General features: G+C 40.1%; 2 protein-coding genes and 1 pseudogene across 2 annotated transcripts; 1 reads left to right on the top strand and 2 right to left on the bottom strand.

Annotated features, from left to right (window-relative positions):
• Positions 1–7,582: 7,582 nt before the first annotated feature.
• Positions 7,583–8,557, bottom strand: LOC129438856 (putative olfactory receptor 10D4). Its single transcript, XM_055197759.2, has one exon. It carries the CDS (start codon positions 8,555–8,557, stop codon positions 7,583–7,585), a length of 975 nt encoding a protein of 324 aa, XP_055053734.2.
• A 1,908-nt stretch (positions 8,558–10,465) lies between these two features.
• LOC129437349 (olfactory receptor 1M1-like) lies at positions 10,466–11,431 on the top strand. The gene has a single exon (XM_055195484.2). The coding sequence runs from the start codon at positions 10,466–10,468 to the stop codon at positions 11,429–11,431; it is 966 nt and encodes a 321-aa protein (XP_055051459.2).
• Positions 11,432–12,634: 1,203 nt separating this feature from the next.
• On the bottom strand, positions 12,635–15,434 carry LOC129438855 (olfactory receptor 2A14-like; annotated as a pseudogene).
• Positions 15,435–16,833: the final 1,399 nt, after the last annotated feature.

Genomic DNA, 16,833 nt, shown 5'->3' with positions numbered 1-16,833 from the left:
AGAAACACAACAAGGGACAAGCATGATAAACTTGCACGATAAACTTGCTCAATGTTTGTTTACAGCCGCCGCCATTACCTCACGTGTTGCTCATGAAAGCAGTCGGCTTGTTCGACTTCATGCGGCGCTGCAAAGATCGACAGCCGGGTGACGTCAAACTACCGCGAGAGTGATCCGCGAAATTATATGGAAGAGTTTGCTTTTAAATCGCTCTCGCGAAACTCTGACGTCATTCGGCTGCCGGTTCTTGTGGTGCCGCATTAAGTCGAACAAGCCTATTAACTTATGTGTTCACATGCGAGTGATCCTGTGTTTAATAAACGTGCTGTGCGGAGATATATGCTTAGACGCAACTAAATAAGGATTGTACTGTTTGCAGTGGCGTATTTTATAAGAATACCAAAAACCGCGTCGATTTCCTGACTCGCGTGTTTGTGCATGCGTTTCCCATCGCGTGAACTGTTTGACGGAAGACAAAGAAAACACTCGCGTCTGGAGAAACAACAAGGAATGGAGAGACTGGGTTGTGGATTGCGTATCCATTGACTGCAGGAGGCACAAGTTATGCATATGGATGTCTCTGCTCATTCACTTCAATGGCGCGGGGGCGTGGCGATCTCTTCTCATTACAGATAATCAGGTAACATTAGAAAGACGGTCCCTCTCCTACTTCTCATACAGTTTACACCGAATGACAATATATGTTTTCGATCTCACTTACATCATTTAAAAGCTGACATTCCAAGCATTATGGAGACATTTATCTTTTGTTTATATGACATGTATTCGTGAAGTTACAGTTAATTTTCTGACGCGTTTCTGAAATGGCTTCACTGAGGGACAGAGAACAAAATGCGCATCATGTTTATTTTCTTAATTTTGCGAAAATCACAACATTCTGTTTTTGTTGGGAGTGGACAGAAAAAAAACTAGACACTTTAACGTTTTAAATGATGTATAAATCAAATCTGTATGTCCAAAATCAGCAGAGTTATCTAAGTCTCTTTACGGAGTGATTGAAAAATAAAGAGTTGGCGGCGCCCGCGCCGCAGCCGACCCCAGAGTGTTAATTATAACTTTTTACAACAACATTGCCCAAGATCTGCCAAAAAAAAACAGAAAACAAAAACAAAAACAAAACACAACCAAAGAGGAGGTTACAATACAATATTACAAAACCATTTAGGATTACATGCAGTGGCGGTTCTACACGGAGGCCAAGGGTGGCCCGTGCCTCTGTAGACAAGTCCCTGGCCACCCCTGTGGCCACCCCTGTGGCCACCCCTTGCTGACCAAATAAAAAAGTATACATTTATTTTGATTTTACACGCGAGCGCCAAAAGCGGAACTAATCCGACGCATAACGTTATAAACGGGCAAATTAGAGCGGCGCACCCACCCACTGTATCTGGCTGCGGGTGCTGGGTGCTGCTCAGCGAGTGTCTCAATTCGTTCCCAATTTTCCGATGTTGAGAATGTGTATGCAGGTTTGGGCACTGGTAAGGACTCTAGCTCACTTGACAGTGGGACACTGTTCACTTGTTCTCCTGTGACGTGGCTGCTTAAGCGCGGTGATCATTCACAGCTGTTACTCATCAACAACCGGCAAAACCAACATCTCGCTAATTTTTTTAAGTTTACACATTGTAAAAAGCGCTGTAATTATGCTCTTACATATACGTGCATAAAATTGGAGGAATATAATTAAATGTGTCATATAAAAATGTTTACAATTTAAAATAAATATTATTTTAAATAGCCTACTGATTAGATTGTGGTCCCTAACTGTCTAGCAATGTGTGTTTATATGTAAACTAAAACAAACGTTTGTCTTTATAAAAGTTTGCATTTCATAAAGTTTATTGAGTATGCTCGCATGATTTTCGGTTCGGGGGCTTTAGAAAAGAGCCAAGCTCCCCTTTTGCACCTGCACTCACTTGTATTAAATAAAGATTTATATGATTGTAAAGTAAGATAAAGTTTATGGGGCAGTTTCCCGGAAAGGGATTAGACTAGTCCTAGACTAAAATAAATGTAAGAGCTGTCCAAACTGAAAACAACTTGCAATGCCATATTTTAAAATACACCAGTGTCCTTTGTTTTGCTTCAAAATGCACACAAGTAATGTATTTAGTAAGGCATGTTTGTTAAAACTAGTTATATTTCCTAATTAAACTAAGACCTAGTCCTGTCTTAAACTAATTCCTGTAACCGCCCCTATAATCTTTAAATATAATTTCTTACCGTTTTTTTATGTGCCCCTCTGGTAAAACACTGGCCCCTCCTTGGCCCCCCTAGTGAAATTTGTCTAGAACCGCCACTGATTACATGCAGTGGCGGAGTGGCAATCGGGAGAGTCGGGACTTTTCCCGGTGGGCCGGTAGTGTTTTGAGGCCGCAAGAGCCGGTCTAATAATTGCCATGCTTTCAGTCTTTAGTCATGCACTCCCGCCCCACTAAAAACTATTTATCATATATTTAATATCCTGCACCGCTCAAAATGTACCGTATCTGGCCGCACCGTTCTCTCTATCAAGCCCGTCTCCCCTGGAGTTCTAGTCGAACTTGCCGCTTATCAGCAAATCAAAAAAAAGAAAGAGGCCACACAACAGCCAGTCGGAAAATAACACTGTTGTATCTGTTGTAAGATTTAACGCAACAACCAATAAAAAAGCATAGCCTCGCACACCTACAGAGGAATGGAGCTCCGAGCATCACTTTAAGCAGCACAGAGTAAGTCTGATCTCCTGTTTTAATGTTACAACAAATGCACAACTTTGACATAAACAATGACAACTTAACTGCTGTTAGAGAATGTTTCCCAGATAATCAGCATCAGTTTTTCACGAGTGTCTGTAACTTAGCCAACAGTTTAACAGCCTGTTCACTGACAACACCTGCTCAGAACATGCAAGTTAGTCTAAGCCTTGTTATACTTCGAGCCATTGCAGTTAGTGCAGCTTAAATTTCTGTCAATGAAAACTTTGCTCCTGGCCGCACTGGCTTTGATAAAGAGAGTAGGGTATGCCATGCCCACTCAGAGTGTGAGCGCACTCAACCAGAAGTGTTGCCTCCTCCTGTGCATTAGCACATGGTGCCTCGCTAATGGACATTTGTAGAGCTGGGGGGTGGGGCAACACCCAACACGTTTGCTAGGTTCTACAGCCTCTGTGTTGAGACGGTATCCCCCATTTTCTCACCCTAATTGGGTAGAAGCACCGAGAGACCCAGCTCGAGTGTCGGCTTGCAGGACCATTATGGCGCTAGTTTAGTTCCAGAAGTTCATCTTGTAAACTCTACCACTTCTTCCTACGCCCTTGCAGTCAGATGGGCGTAGCGTCTGGCGCCAGCCTCTCATTGTTGAATTCGTGAAAGCCTTTGCTAGGCCCAACGTCCATATGCAGCAACCCTTGGAATCCCGTGTGTGTATACTCTGTGGTATAGCCAGAGCCACATTTTCCCTGGCAGAGCTTCTCAACAAGCTCTGTGTGGTGCAATCTCTTGGAAGCCACCCCAGAGATTTCGATATGCAGGAAACCTTACGCGGTTATTGCATATTGTCTATTCCACAGTAGGACCTCTTTGGGAGGCTGTGGCTTCTACAGCGTTCCCTTATCCGCCGGAATGGTACGCTTCCCAGTGTTATATAAGTGTCACTGGTTGGGTTAGGCAGGAACAGCAGTGACCGGCCTCCTCTGCGTAAGGCCCTGTCCTGGCGACTCCATAGCAAGAGTCCAGGAGGCTTACGCAGGGCACTGGAAGGCGCAGCTACCATGGCACTTTGGTAGGGGTTTCCAATTCGTCGTCATCAACATGATGTCATTCTAGTGTTTATTAGAGGACAGACAACACATTCATACATTCATGTTTAGTACTTTTTAAAAAGTGTTTTATGTGTTTCAAATGGGTTTCCTGTAAAATGATACAAATTTTACTAAACTTTTGTATGTACACCTCTGCATGTGGGTATGGGAAGCTTTTGAATTTGGGAAGGCCAAATCCAGGTGCTAATCATACGGACTTCCCTCTCTGCAGTCAGATGGTGCAGATTTGCTTTCCCTGCACGGATCCCATTCACCCGCTGAATTCTCATGTGCATTGTATCTTTTGCTTGGGGCTCGGCCATGCAGAGTCTGCTTTCGCCAGATTCACAGTGATGACCTGCTGATGTGAGAGTTCAGGACCAGGTGCAACATCACCCTCAGTGATGTTTTGCAGTGCCCTGTTGCTGCCGCCGAGCCACTGGTGCTGGTACTGCCAATGAAAGAAGGTGAGCTTGTGCCATTGCCTTGCCACACGTCTTCGCCCTCTCACTTGCCAGTACAGTTTGCTGCTGAGAACCTGGGAGCTTTGAAGTTAATTTGCTATGGGGCTGCAGAGGAGAATGACAAATCAATGTCTCTGGCGGCGGCATAACATTACTGGGATCAGTCCCTGGAGCACCATTCCGATGCAAAGAACCTTTTTCTATTACGAGCTAGTCAGTATCCTGTCTATGGCCATGCAGGACTCATTTACTCGTGCTGCCAAAAGCCCTGATTCTGTCTGACCTGCATCAGGAGGTTGCTGGAGTGTGGGTGGCGCCCCACAAAATGCACTCATGCCACCGGCTCAGAGCTTCTAAAGTCAACGGAGCAGAAGTCCAGGGTTACATGCACGTGCCCCTTAGTTGAGGAGGCTGTACATTTCTGCCCATCATCTGCTTCACTGGGCAGCGAGACAAGCCATGCCATCAGCCCGTATTTGGATGATAAGGATTATGCTTTCTCCAAAAAAAGCCTTGTCAGCAAAGCACACTATGGCAGTGCTACAGATTTTCCAGGCCCAGACACTTCAGAGCTTGGACGAGGGCAATAGGGACTTAAGTGCCTTTAAAGACCTCAGAGTGGCTATGGACTTCGCACCCAAGGCTACTAGGAAGACAGCGCAGGAAATTCGGAGAAGGTTTTTTGGTGGTGCTTCACCACCACCTTTGGCTCAACCTAAACAACCTTAAAGAGATGGATGGGAAGACGCTCCTCAACGCATCCTGTTTCCTCGGAACTGAACTGTAGAAGAACTCTAAGGTGATGAGCCACTTCTTGCCTTGTCTCTTTCCATCCCATCCCCCACCAAGACAAAGGTTGGAGTTTGCATTTCGCTGGCTGGCCACAGGTGTGTTCTCCCACCAACAAGCAGCAACCTAACTCATTGCTTAACACTCAAAAGCGAGTGGAAGCACATGAGCCCGGCAAATCTCTTTGCCCACTATCTCAACATTGGGACACCTGGCAGGACATCCCGAACATCTCAGAATGGGTCCTGAGCTTTATTCGGTATGGCTACACTCTCCAGTTCTGATGACAGCTGTCCCCCTTCAATAGGATGGTGGCAACTGTTGTTTGGGCACAGAACAAGCTAACACAGCATCATAAAATCTGCAATCTCCTTGCCAAGATTAATTTTTAGGTTACGCACGCCACAGACGCTTCTTGAGGTTTATGTTTTAAGTACCGGTTTAAGGTACTCCCATTCGGTTTGGCTCTTAACCCCTCACACATTCACGAAAGAACCTGCTACAGTATATCAATATTTCATCTGGTCCACTGAACTCAATGGCAAGATGTATGAATGAAGAGAATTATAAGCAAATTGAGAGACATCTACACAGCATATTAATAAATCTTCCTTATAAAAAATTTGATTTGAGTTCTCCATTTCTGTGTACAGTTAATCTTGATATACCTGAAACTATTGACCCTGATAAGAGTATTGTGAAATTTCAGAATTAGAGTTTATATTTAAAATTGCCATTTGGCTTAAAAAACAATGAATATAATGTATATGTATAAATGTTGGCAGGGCAAGGTAAAACCTGAACCACTGGCCCGACCAGGCCAGTACAAAAATTATTTGTGTTGAGCCATGTATATACAGATTTGTTTCAAATATTATGTAATCTGTATACAGATTAACATAAGGTTGTAATTCTAAAATTTAACAATTGTATTTCTATGGCAATTTTGTAAATGTCTTACATGTTAAACTATTTTTGCCATTGCTGTTTTCAGCACTTGAAGAAAATCAAACACAACGTTATCACGATTGCCAGTCTTTCTTTGAGTGTCTCTATTGTGCTTTCTGAATACTTTTTCATTGCTGGACTTACAGGGGTGTACCATACAGCCACTATTATTATATTTAATAAAGTACATTGGTGTGTTTAATTTGGATTTGGCTAAAATTACTGCTTTGATTCCTAACATGATGAATCAAATGCTTGTTTTCCAAACATGTTTTTTGTTTCCTTCTTTAGAACAACACTTTTTTCCACTTTTATGAATTAAGTGGATTTCAAATTATTTCTAATATCAGATTTTAATATAAGAAAATAGAGACTGATTTATGCATTAGTGGTGTCACTAGTAGTTTTTCTGTCTAGCTGTATATTAAGAATGCCCAAAATGAAACAAAGTGTGAAAAGACTAATATTTAAGGTATGTTAAATTACTTTTAGTATTAAAAATGTCACAACAGAGATTCACATTATGCTTTTTTACCATGAAATTTAGACAATATTATTTTTCTGCCATCTACTTAGTGAACTTAAGTAAGTGCTGGACAGAATATACTAACTAATATAATTTCCTTATCTATTATATTTAAATGTTTAACTCAGGGATTCATTTTAAGATTAACTTGTCGATATGACCTCTAATATTTTGCCTCTTTACAGTAATAAGAACAATATTAACAGTAAGGCAATAAGAAATAAAATGCTACATGCACTTAAACCCAGCTACTGTATGTTAATCCTCAACTATTATACTACTAATCAGTTTCTGTCTTTGAAAAAGATAAATTGCTTTTCTAATAATTTCTAAAAAAAAAAAACATCTTTTTCAATAACATATTTCAATATTAATTTTGTCCAGTACTTTGTATAGTATTATAATTTTTAAATGTACATTAAGAGAAAAATTATGCTGAAGGATGTTTACAGGCTACACTGTAGCAGGCCTCACAAAGGCATTTTTTGACACATCACTTTAAGAAAAAAGTATGTTTTTGAATGTGTGCAGTTGCACACATTTATTTACATCCATTTTTAAAGTTTATTATCATTTACTAAAAAGCATGACACAATAAGTAAACAATCATCTAACAGTTAATTTTAAAATAATGCTCTTACATGTACACACTGAAAAAAACGATTCACTGAATTTAATCAATTTTTTTAAGGTAAGTGGTTGCAATCAATTTATTTAAGCTACATTTAAACAAAAGTTTTATATTTATTTTACGTTACTAATCTTTTTTGTTTAAATAAATTGATTGCAACCACTTACCTCAAAAAAATTAATCAAATTCACTGAATCATTTCTTTCAGTGCAGGACTTACACTGAATGTGTGTGCTGATATTGATGTGCTGATATTAAATAAACAAAAACATACACAAAGCTACTACAGTATAGACAACATTAAAAAGAAAGATTATGGCGGACACTGACAAACTTTCTGTGGTGTTTCCCTGTTCTGGGTTTGAGATAAATTCCAACACTCCCCACAAACCTAAATGCTAGAAAATCTACAGATAGATGGATCATGGCCGCCTTGATTTAATGCCTATTTTTGTCCTTTGCAATTTTGTCAGTAAGATTTTTTTCAACTCTTCTGTTCTCAAACAATAAATAAATGGGTTAATCATTGGTGTCAACAGGCTATACAGCACAATTATGACCACCTTCACATCAGCACTGAACTTTATGTTAATATTAAACACTATGTTAATATAATAAGATGCATAATAAAAACATCTGGGTAAGAAAAACAGAGCAATAATGATGAGCTGAGGACTGCAGGTGGAGAAAGTCTTCAGTCTTCCTTGAGCGCTCGATATACGCAGAACGGCCACAATGATAGCAAAGTAAGAGAAAACAATAATAGCAAGTGAACCCAGCAGCACTATCATTGCATTAATGAAAGCAGATTGAGCATAGTCTTCTCTGGTAGTGCATGCCAGTGCTATTATGGCAATATGATCACAGTAACAATGTACAATAGTGTTTCCCGCACAGTACGGGAGCGGGTAAGCTGTTATTACCATCATCAAAGGGCCAATTAAACCCAGAATCCAACAGCCAAAGATTAAAATGAAAACATTTCTGTCTGTCATAATGCTGTGATATCGAAGTGGGAAACATATGGCTGCATAGCGATCTATAGCCATAACTGACAACAGACGTGCAGTGACTGCACCAAAATAATGCACAAAAAACATTTGAATAAAGCAGCCCAAAAATGAAACGGATCCATCTTCAAACCAATACCTGCTGATTATCTTTGGTAATGCAGTGGTGCTGAAGAGTACATCACACACAGCAAGATTTACAATGCAGTAATATACAGGCTTCTGAAGGCTCTTAGATAATAAAAATAATGTCATAAATACAGCATTTCCCATCAGTGTACACACATAAACAAAAAACAGGACTGCTGAAACAATGCCGTAATATCGAGACTGAAGTCCTGGAAAGCCAGAAATCACAAAATCCTTTATGAAAGTGATATTTCCCATTGACACGATGAATTGTCCTTTAAGTCCCAGTTTTAGCGTTCCGTATGTACACAATATTCACAGTATCAACACATTATATTATTTAACATTTCTGAACATTTTCTAAAACAAAATAAATGTTAATATTGAAATTTTGTTAAGCCAGTGACTAGCTGGTTAAGGAAGTTAGAGGAGGGTTTATACACTTCTTTTAAGAGGAACCATAAGTGGCTATAGTTAGTTATCACCAGACAACATCATTTATATCAGAGAACGTTTAGACTTCCATGACGTATAACAGCACGAAAACTCCCAGGATAATCACTGCATAAGTTATCGCTCATAATCTTTCCCTATGATTTGAGTGATGATTATTTATGGTATTCATAACACAGACAAACCATAAAGTTAAAAAATATAAATTAAATATTGAGATCATTAAGAAGTTTGTGACAGTTAAATATAGGTTCATGATAAATACATGACATCAATAGGTATAATAATGCAGAACTAAGGTTTCTAAGATAACTGTCCAGTAAAGAGTTTATAAAGATGCAACCGTGTACTGCAAGTCTATAAAAAGTATTGACTTTTGTTCATTTTCTGGTTGTTTTCCATACATTATTCTATTGTATGTTTCTTAACATTTCAATGTATTCTTAATGAAAGAGCTTTATAACAATACCTTGAAACAGAAGATTGATTAGCCTTACATGCTTAATAGAGCATTGTAAGTATTGTAGTTTTCTTATTGTTTTCCATACATTCATCTACTGTAAATGTTATGTAGACAGTGTTATTTCACATTTTCAATGTATTCTTTAAAAAAGAGCTTTATAATAACAATTTACATTGAAACAGCAGGCTGATGAGTCTAACATGCTCAATAGAGCACATACGGTATCAGATGAGTCATCATTTTTCATGAAGGCCTACACATTGAGACTAGGCTAGGCTTGAGCATGCTTAGCATTGAACCAATTCATCTGAGTAAATGTGTTATTTAAAAGTGTTTAAAGTGTTATTTTCTGCAATTGAATCAACATGAGAACATTGACAGGTATGCACCTTCAGCTTGTGGAGGGCCTAAATGTTGACCCAAACAACAAATAAAAGTATTTAGTATTTGAAAGAGGTTGTGCAGAAGAGTATAGATTAGTTTGGGATGAGATCAGGCTGATTAAAATTTATGTTGAATGCTGTAGCACTATTACAAAACTTTTACTACTACATTTTAGTTATTTTAAAATATTTTGCATGCAAATGTTATACTGTTTCATTAAGAAAATGTAGTTTTTTTAAAGGAAGAAACTCCATGCTTTTCCTTCTCACCACTTTGTAATTTGCTGTTTTTATACTCAACTGTAATTTTCTGTTCTTAACACGCATTTTCTGGTGTCCCCTAAGTCAGAAAATCTTTGTTTTTACACTTCATACAGTACATTTTTGCAAAATTATTTATTGCTGATTTTTCAAGACCTTTTTATGATTAAGATGCAGCATTTGTCAACAACAAACTGTTTATGCAAACTATTGGTTAAAGCATTTAGTATTACATCATTGTGTTGTCTGAATGCTCTCGCTAGGGTCGTATCAATGGATATATATTTGGATTCGGTGACAAACATATCCAGTGATCTTTGCTATGAGAGAAAAAAAGCTTTTATTCACAGCTGAGTCATTTAAAGAAGCTTACTATCAAACTGTCACTGGTCACTCAGGCTTTCTTTAGATTTATGTTTAGTTTATCTGTACAGGTCTGTGTTTCAAATATTATGCATTTTATATTCTAATTTACATGAAGGTATATTTCTAGAATTTGACAAATGTTTGTGTGAAATAACTGTTATGCATTTCTTTCTGTACATTTTAAAGTATTCTTGTAATTTCTATTATCATCCCTGGCAGAAGATCAAACTCAAAGTTACTATGAATGCCAATGATACCAGTTTATTCAATGTGAATGTCTCAATTGTGCATCCTGAATACTTTTTTATCGCTGGACTTACGGGTTTACCATACAGCCACTATTATTATATTTTCTTATTTTGCACTTACATTATTGCTGTAATTGGGAACTGTACAGTTCTTTTCATTATAGCCTTTGATAGGAGTCTGCACAGCCCAAAGTACATTGGTGTGTTTAATTTGGCTTTGGCTGACTTTGGTGAAACTAATGCTTTGATTCCTAACATGATGAAGACGTTTGTTTTTGAATCACAGTACATCTCCTATAATTCTTGTTTGGCAAACATGTTTTTTGTTTCCTTCTTTGGTACAATGCAATGTTCCACACTTGTTGTTCTGGCATATGATCGGTTTGTTGCAATTTGCCTTCCACTCAGATATCACAATATTGTGACTAATACTGTCATGTCTTTAATGTGTTCAGCAGTATGGACGTTTAACGCTTTTCTGATTGCCCTGACTGTGTATTTTATCAGCCGACTTTCAATGTGTAAATCTAATGTAATACAAAGTTTTTTTTGTGATCATGGACCAGTGTATAGGTTGGCATGTAATGACAATAGCATTAATTCATTTATAGCAAAACTTAACACAGGTTTATACCTTATAGCACCATTGATACTTATCGTGCTATCATATCTAGGCATTTTTCTTGCCTTAACTAAAATCACAACTTGGGAAGGACGTTTGAAAGCTTTGAAGACCTGTGTTTCTCACCTGTTGTTGGTGGCGTCATTATTTCTTCCCATTATTTGCATTTATCTTATTGCATTAACATCTTCTCTCTCTCCCAATGCAAGAATCATCAGCGCAACTCTGGCATGCGCCACTCCGCCAATGTTAAATCCCATTATTTATGTTTTAAACACAGCTGAAATAAAAATTTTAATTCGAAAAGTGTTTAAAAACAGGTCTGTACCAATTTAAGGGATTTTTAACGGATTGTAATTCAGTAAAACTTGTAAATGTACTTTTCTTTTATGAACTTTTAAAAGTAAATTGGTATCAGTTTATTTTAAAACAGAATGAATAGATAAATGTATGTAATGAATTAATGTAATTAAATGTTGTACTGTCATTAACGGTTGGGATATAATAACTCCTATTTGCATATACATTGTTGCATTTATGTTTTCTTTTTTCTTCAATGCAAGAGTCATCAGCACATCTCTGTCATTTGTTGTTTTAACAATGTTAAATCCCATCAATTACATTTTAAATCATTTTCAAAATGCTTATGAAGAAAAACCACCAATTAAAAAGATCATTTTAAAAATGACTGTGCTGTTTATTTTTTTTATGTATATATATTATTATAATGTATATTACAGCAGATGTCCTTAACTGTGTTTTATGTATGTCTAGCAGTAAATCTAATAAATCTAGTAAATCTAAAGCCTATTATTTTTACTGGCATAGTCAGTGTAGTACTAAAAACTAAAAACATAGTAGACTAAAAACATTACAACGCATCCAGCCGGTATTTTATGTTACGGACCTCAGTAAAGAGTTTCCCCAGTTTTATCTCCTATTCAAACTTCACAAACACTTTAATTTTGAGAAGATTTGATTTGCTGTCAATATTATATCATTCATCTGTTGGAACAAAATTGCCACGAAAGTGATAAAATTCTTGTGGTTTTATTGTCATATAGCTGTTTTGTGAACTTTCTATTCTCTTTCAGTTTAAACGATTTTGAAAATTATATTTTTATAGTTAACGTTATCATCTAGTTTGAATGACCCTTCTTGTTGTTTTGGTGTATGATCAGTTTGTTAGCTCTAAATTATACCATTGTGGCAAATACTGTCATGTCTTTAGTTTTCTCAAAATACAAATAAAATACATCTGCAATTGAATACATTTCTTCAGGGCAAATTATTAAAAGGTATCATAACACACTGAGTAAACAAGCAACTAACAGTTACAATAACATTAGTGCTCTTATTACATGTACAGGACACTGAATGTGTGTGTTGATGTTGATTAAACTGTTATTAAATTAACAAAAACATATACTGTACAAAACGGTATACTGTACACATTAAACAAACACATAATTTCAGACACTGGCCAAATGTCTGAGGTGTTTTCCTGTCTCGTCATGAGATAAACTCCAGACATATGGATCATGGCCTCCTTGATTCAACGCCTATTTTTGTCCTTTGCAATTGTGCCACTAAGACTTTTCTCACATCATCTGTTCTTAAACAATAAATAAATGGGTTAATCATTGGTGGCAAGAGGCTATACATCATTATAATGACCAATCTCAAATCAGTAGAACTTTATGTTAATATTGCTAGACAAATAATTAAAACATCTGGGTAAGAAAAACAGAGCAATAATAATGAGCTGAAGACTGCAGGTGGACAAAGTCTTCAGTCTTCCTTGAGTGCTCGATATACGCAGAACGGCCACAATGATAGCACAGTAAGAGAAAACAATAATAGCAAGTGAACCCAGCAGCACTATCATTCCATAAGTAAAAGCAGGATAACCATACTCTTCTCTGTCAGCACACGCCAGTGTTGTAATGGCAACATGTTCACAGTAACAATGTACAATAGTGTTTCCTGCACAGTAAAGAAACAGGTAAGCGCTTATGATCATCATCAGTGGGTCCACCAAACTCAAAATTCAAGAGCCTAAGATTAAAATGAAAAATTTCTGTCTGTCATAATGCTGTGATATCTGTATGTACAAAATATACAGTTCACAGTATCAACACCTTTTTAACATTCCTGAACATTTTCTAAAAGTACAAAAGGAACTTTGATAATGACTAGCTGGTTAGAAAATGTATAGGAGGGCTTATATGTTTGTTTTAAGAGGAACCATGAACTCTGCAGACCCTGTACAGGGTCCAAAATGACTTACTATGAAATATTCCTTAATTTTTAATGGTCTGTCTTGGACCCAGGCCAGAACCCCATATGTGATACTGTTTGAAAGCTTAGAATCTCTACATTCTGCAGATATGCATCATTGTGACATATATTTTACTGTAAGAAAATTATTTACACTTAATTTACACTACCGCCCCTGAATTTGTATATTATTCAATATTCATATATTTCATATTTTTCAAATATGACAAACATGTGCAAGTCTTATATCAAATGAAAGCTCTCATTCACAGGAATAAGTTTCCATCATTATTTTTGTTCTATTATCATCACATTTCCAACAATCTTCTAATGAATAATTAGGTATGAAATTGTCTTTTTTTAAACTTACGTGAAACTTGAGGATGAGCTGCCTCAGATAGCGCAGATAACCACAAATGCTAAATCATCTTTTAGCTAAGGTCCTCCTCTACAAAATGAGCCCATTTACAACGTTTTCTTTGGTTGTTTGCATGAATAATTCCTTGCTTTTTATTGTATGTGCAAAACACAACTAAGTACTGTTATGATATATAAAATGAAAAAAGTAATTTGCCACCCTTCAGTTGATTCAGAATAACTTTATCATCTACAAGATAAAGACTCAATTTCCTTTCAGTTGGTCACTACGACGTTACGTCAATGACAGACGAATTGGGAGCTTGCCAGAGAGACCAATCTGCTTCAAGTGTAACCAGAGAGAGCCAATGAACATTGGCATGCAGTATTTGCATATGCCACGCCTCACCGGGAGAGTATAAATACAGCCAGCAGCTGAACTGCATTTCACTTTTCGCTTCAGAGCCGCGTAGTTGTTTTCTGCTCCAGCTGAGAGTTGGAGAGAGAGCTTTTCTTGTTTTTTGTTGGCGTTTCAGCACTGTAGCGGTACCGGCCGTTCACCTCTTCTGGCGTTGGCCAGCTACCCCTATCAGCTTCAGCAAACTAAAAGAGTAGCTTCTACTTAAAGAGCTTCACGGGGGTTTGTGAGTCTTTTTAAAGATAGCATTTTTCCTTTGTTCACGGGTGTGTTCGCGTCTTTTAAAGATGGCTTTCCACTCGTGTGTTTCTAGATGCGGCAGATATTTGGCACCTACGGATGGTCACGATCGCTGCATGACATGCACTGGGTTCGCACAAGCGGAGGCAGCATTCGTGGATGGTTCATATCCTCATTGCGGGAACATGTCCATCGCAGTCTTGCGAGCTGCGCAGGGCTTGGAGTGCCCCGACCTTAGGATTACAGTGAGGAATACTGCGGCTGGGCAGCAACCCACCGAGGCCCCTCACTCCTCAAGGAAGCCTGTAGAGATGCAGAGGGAAGCTGGCGGGCCACCTACGGGCGCACCGTCCCTGTCCTTCGGGTCTCTTGTAGATGACCGGATGTCAGTCGTGACATCGGAGGGCGAGGGATGAGGACACGTTGCCACCTTCGGGACAGGTGGCGCTGTCCAATCCGGAAATGATGGCTATGCTCGGCCGGGCAGCCAGGGAGGTCGGGCTTGAGTGATTTCCGCCACCAGAGCCTGGTCCCTCAAGGCTGGACAATTGGTTTCTTGGGGCGGCTCGTACTGCATCATTCCCCCCAGGTGCCTTTCTTCCTTGAAGTGCATGAGGAGCTTACGAGATTGTGGACGGCCCCTTTCACTGCCCGAAACTGGTCTTGTATCTCCTCCCCCCTCACCACCCTCCGGGGGACAGTTAAAGGGTACATGGCGGTTCCCTCGGTGCAGCGGTCAGTCGTGATGCAACTGTGTCCGGCCACCTTCATAAGTCTGTGCTCCCCTCGCGGGCCTGTCAGCACTTGTCCAGTCTAACTGGCAGTGCTTATCGCGCTTGGGGGGAAGCTGCCTCCGCCCTCCATGCTATGGCGTTACTGCAGGTCTAACAGGCCAAGGCGCTGAAGGATCTGCATGAGGGTGTTCATGACCCTGCAGTTCTGCCTGAACTGCATACTACGACGGACCTGGGGCTCCATGCGACCAAGGTTATGCCACAGTCCCTGGGCCCTGCGATGTCCACCCTGGTGGTCTAGGAACGTCATCTCTGGCTATGCCTGGTGGATATGCGAGACACCAAGAAGATCCGTTTCCTGAATATCCCAGGCCGGCTTCTTCGGGGATGCGGTTGAGAGCTTCGTTCAGAGGTTTTCGGCCGTCCAAAAGCATACTGAGGCTATCCGTCACATCCTCCCCTGGCGGAAAGCTGCTGCACCCCATCATCCACCAGCCACAGCGTCTCAGCCAGCTCGTTGCCGAGGGTGTCCTCCTTTGTCTGTCCCTGCTCCCACGCAGCAGCCATCATCTAAGTGGCTTCGTGGAGCCGGGTGAGGGAGGGCAGCCCAGCCTGTCCAGCCTCCCGTGAAACCTGGCGGTAAACGCAAGGGGAAGCGGCCCTGAGACGAGCGACCTAGAGATGACGGAGACTGCTCTTCGGGATGTTGTGATTGCACCACTCCCTTTCCCAGAAGAGGGCCAGGTGGAAAATCCTGTGTTGTTTATTTCTGTTCCGCCGCTAGATTTTCAGCTGGCGGCACCCAAATTTTAAAAAAAGAGCAGTTTCCTCCATCTCTAGGACTATAGAGGGCTCGAAGAATGATGGACACTGCATACCTGTATCATCTTCATCCACCTCTCTCGCCAGTGGACACGATTTTTCATTCAAAGGACTCAACAGGGTATCTTTACGATCCATCTGTCCAAATATGGAGTCAGGTCAGTGCCAAAACACACACTCACACCCCACATTGGGCATCTACAGAGAGCCCCGACTTGAGTACCTGCCATCCATTGAGCTGCCCCTCTCCGGGTACATCTGTGGTGCCATTGGTCCCACTGGTTTGGTGTCTGGGGGCGTGATTAACCCTTCCCAGCCCATCTTGCTAGCTCCTTTGCACAGTCAGACCTGGCTATGCGATTCAATTTGCCCGGCGCCTGCCCAGATTCAGGGACATCCAGTTCACTGCAGTGAAACATGCAGATGTTCACGTTTTGCAGGCAGAGATTGCGGTCCTACTGGCGAAGGACGCAATAGAGACGGTCCCTCCAGGCAACGTGAGGTCGGGCTTTTACAGCCATTACTTCATTGTACACAAGAAAGGAGGTGGGTTATGACCGATCCCGGAACTGCATGCACTGAACAAAGCACTTCTCAAGATGTCGTTCAAAATGCTAACGCATAAACGCATTTTCAAGTGCGTCTGTCCCCATCGACCTGAAGGACGCGTACTTTCATGTCTCGATTCTCCCCCGACACAGACCACCCCATCTGCGCTTTGCGTTCGAGGGGCGAGCATATCAGTACAATGTTCTCCCCTTTGGGCTGTCCCTGTCTCCCCGCGTCTTCACGAAGGTTGCGAAGGCGGCCCTCGTCCCCATGAGGGAGCAGGGCGTTAGCATACTCAACTACCTCGACGAATGGCTAATACTGGCACAGTCTTGAGA

The sequence above is a fragment of the Misgurnus anguillicaudatus genome, chromosome 24, assembly GCF_027580225.2.
Source record: "Misgurnus anguillicaudatus chromosome 24, ASM2758022v2, whole genome shotgun sequence".
Taxonomy (NCBI): domain Eukaryota; kingdom Metazoa; phylum Chordata; class Actinopteri; order Cypriniformes; family Cobitidae; genus Misgurnus; species Misgurnus anguillicaudatus.
Note: the sequence above shows the minus strand (reverse complement) of the source record. Positions and strands in the feature narration are given on the sequence as shown.

Excerpts from the sequence above, each read along its gene's own strand:
- LOC129438856 (XM_055197759.2), bottom strand. The coding sequence starts at position 8,557 with ATGGGAAATATCACTTTCATAAAGGATTTTGTGATTTCTGGCTTTCCA.
- LOC129437349 (XM_055195484.2), top strand. The coding sequence starts at position 10,466 with ATGAATGCCAATGATACCAGTTTATTCAATGTGAATGTCTCAATTGTG.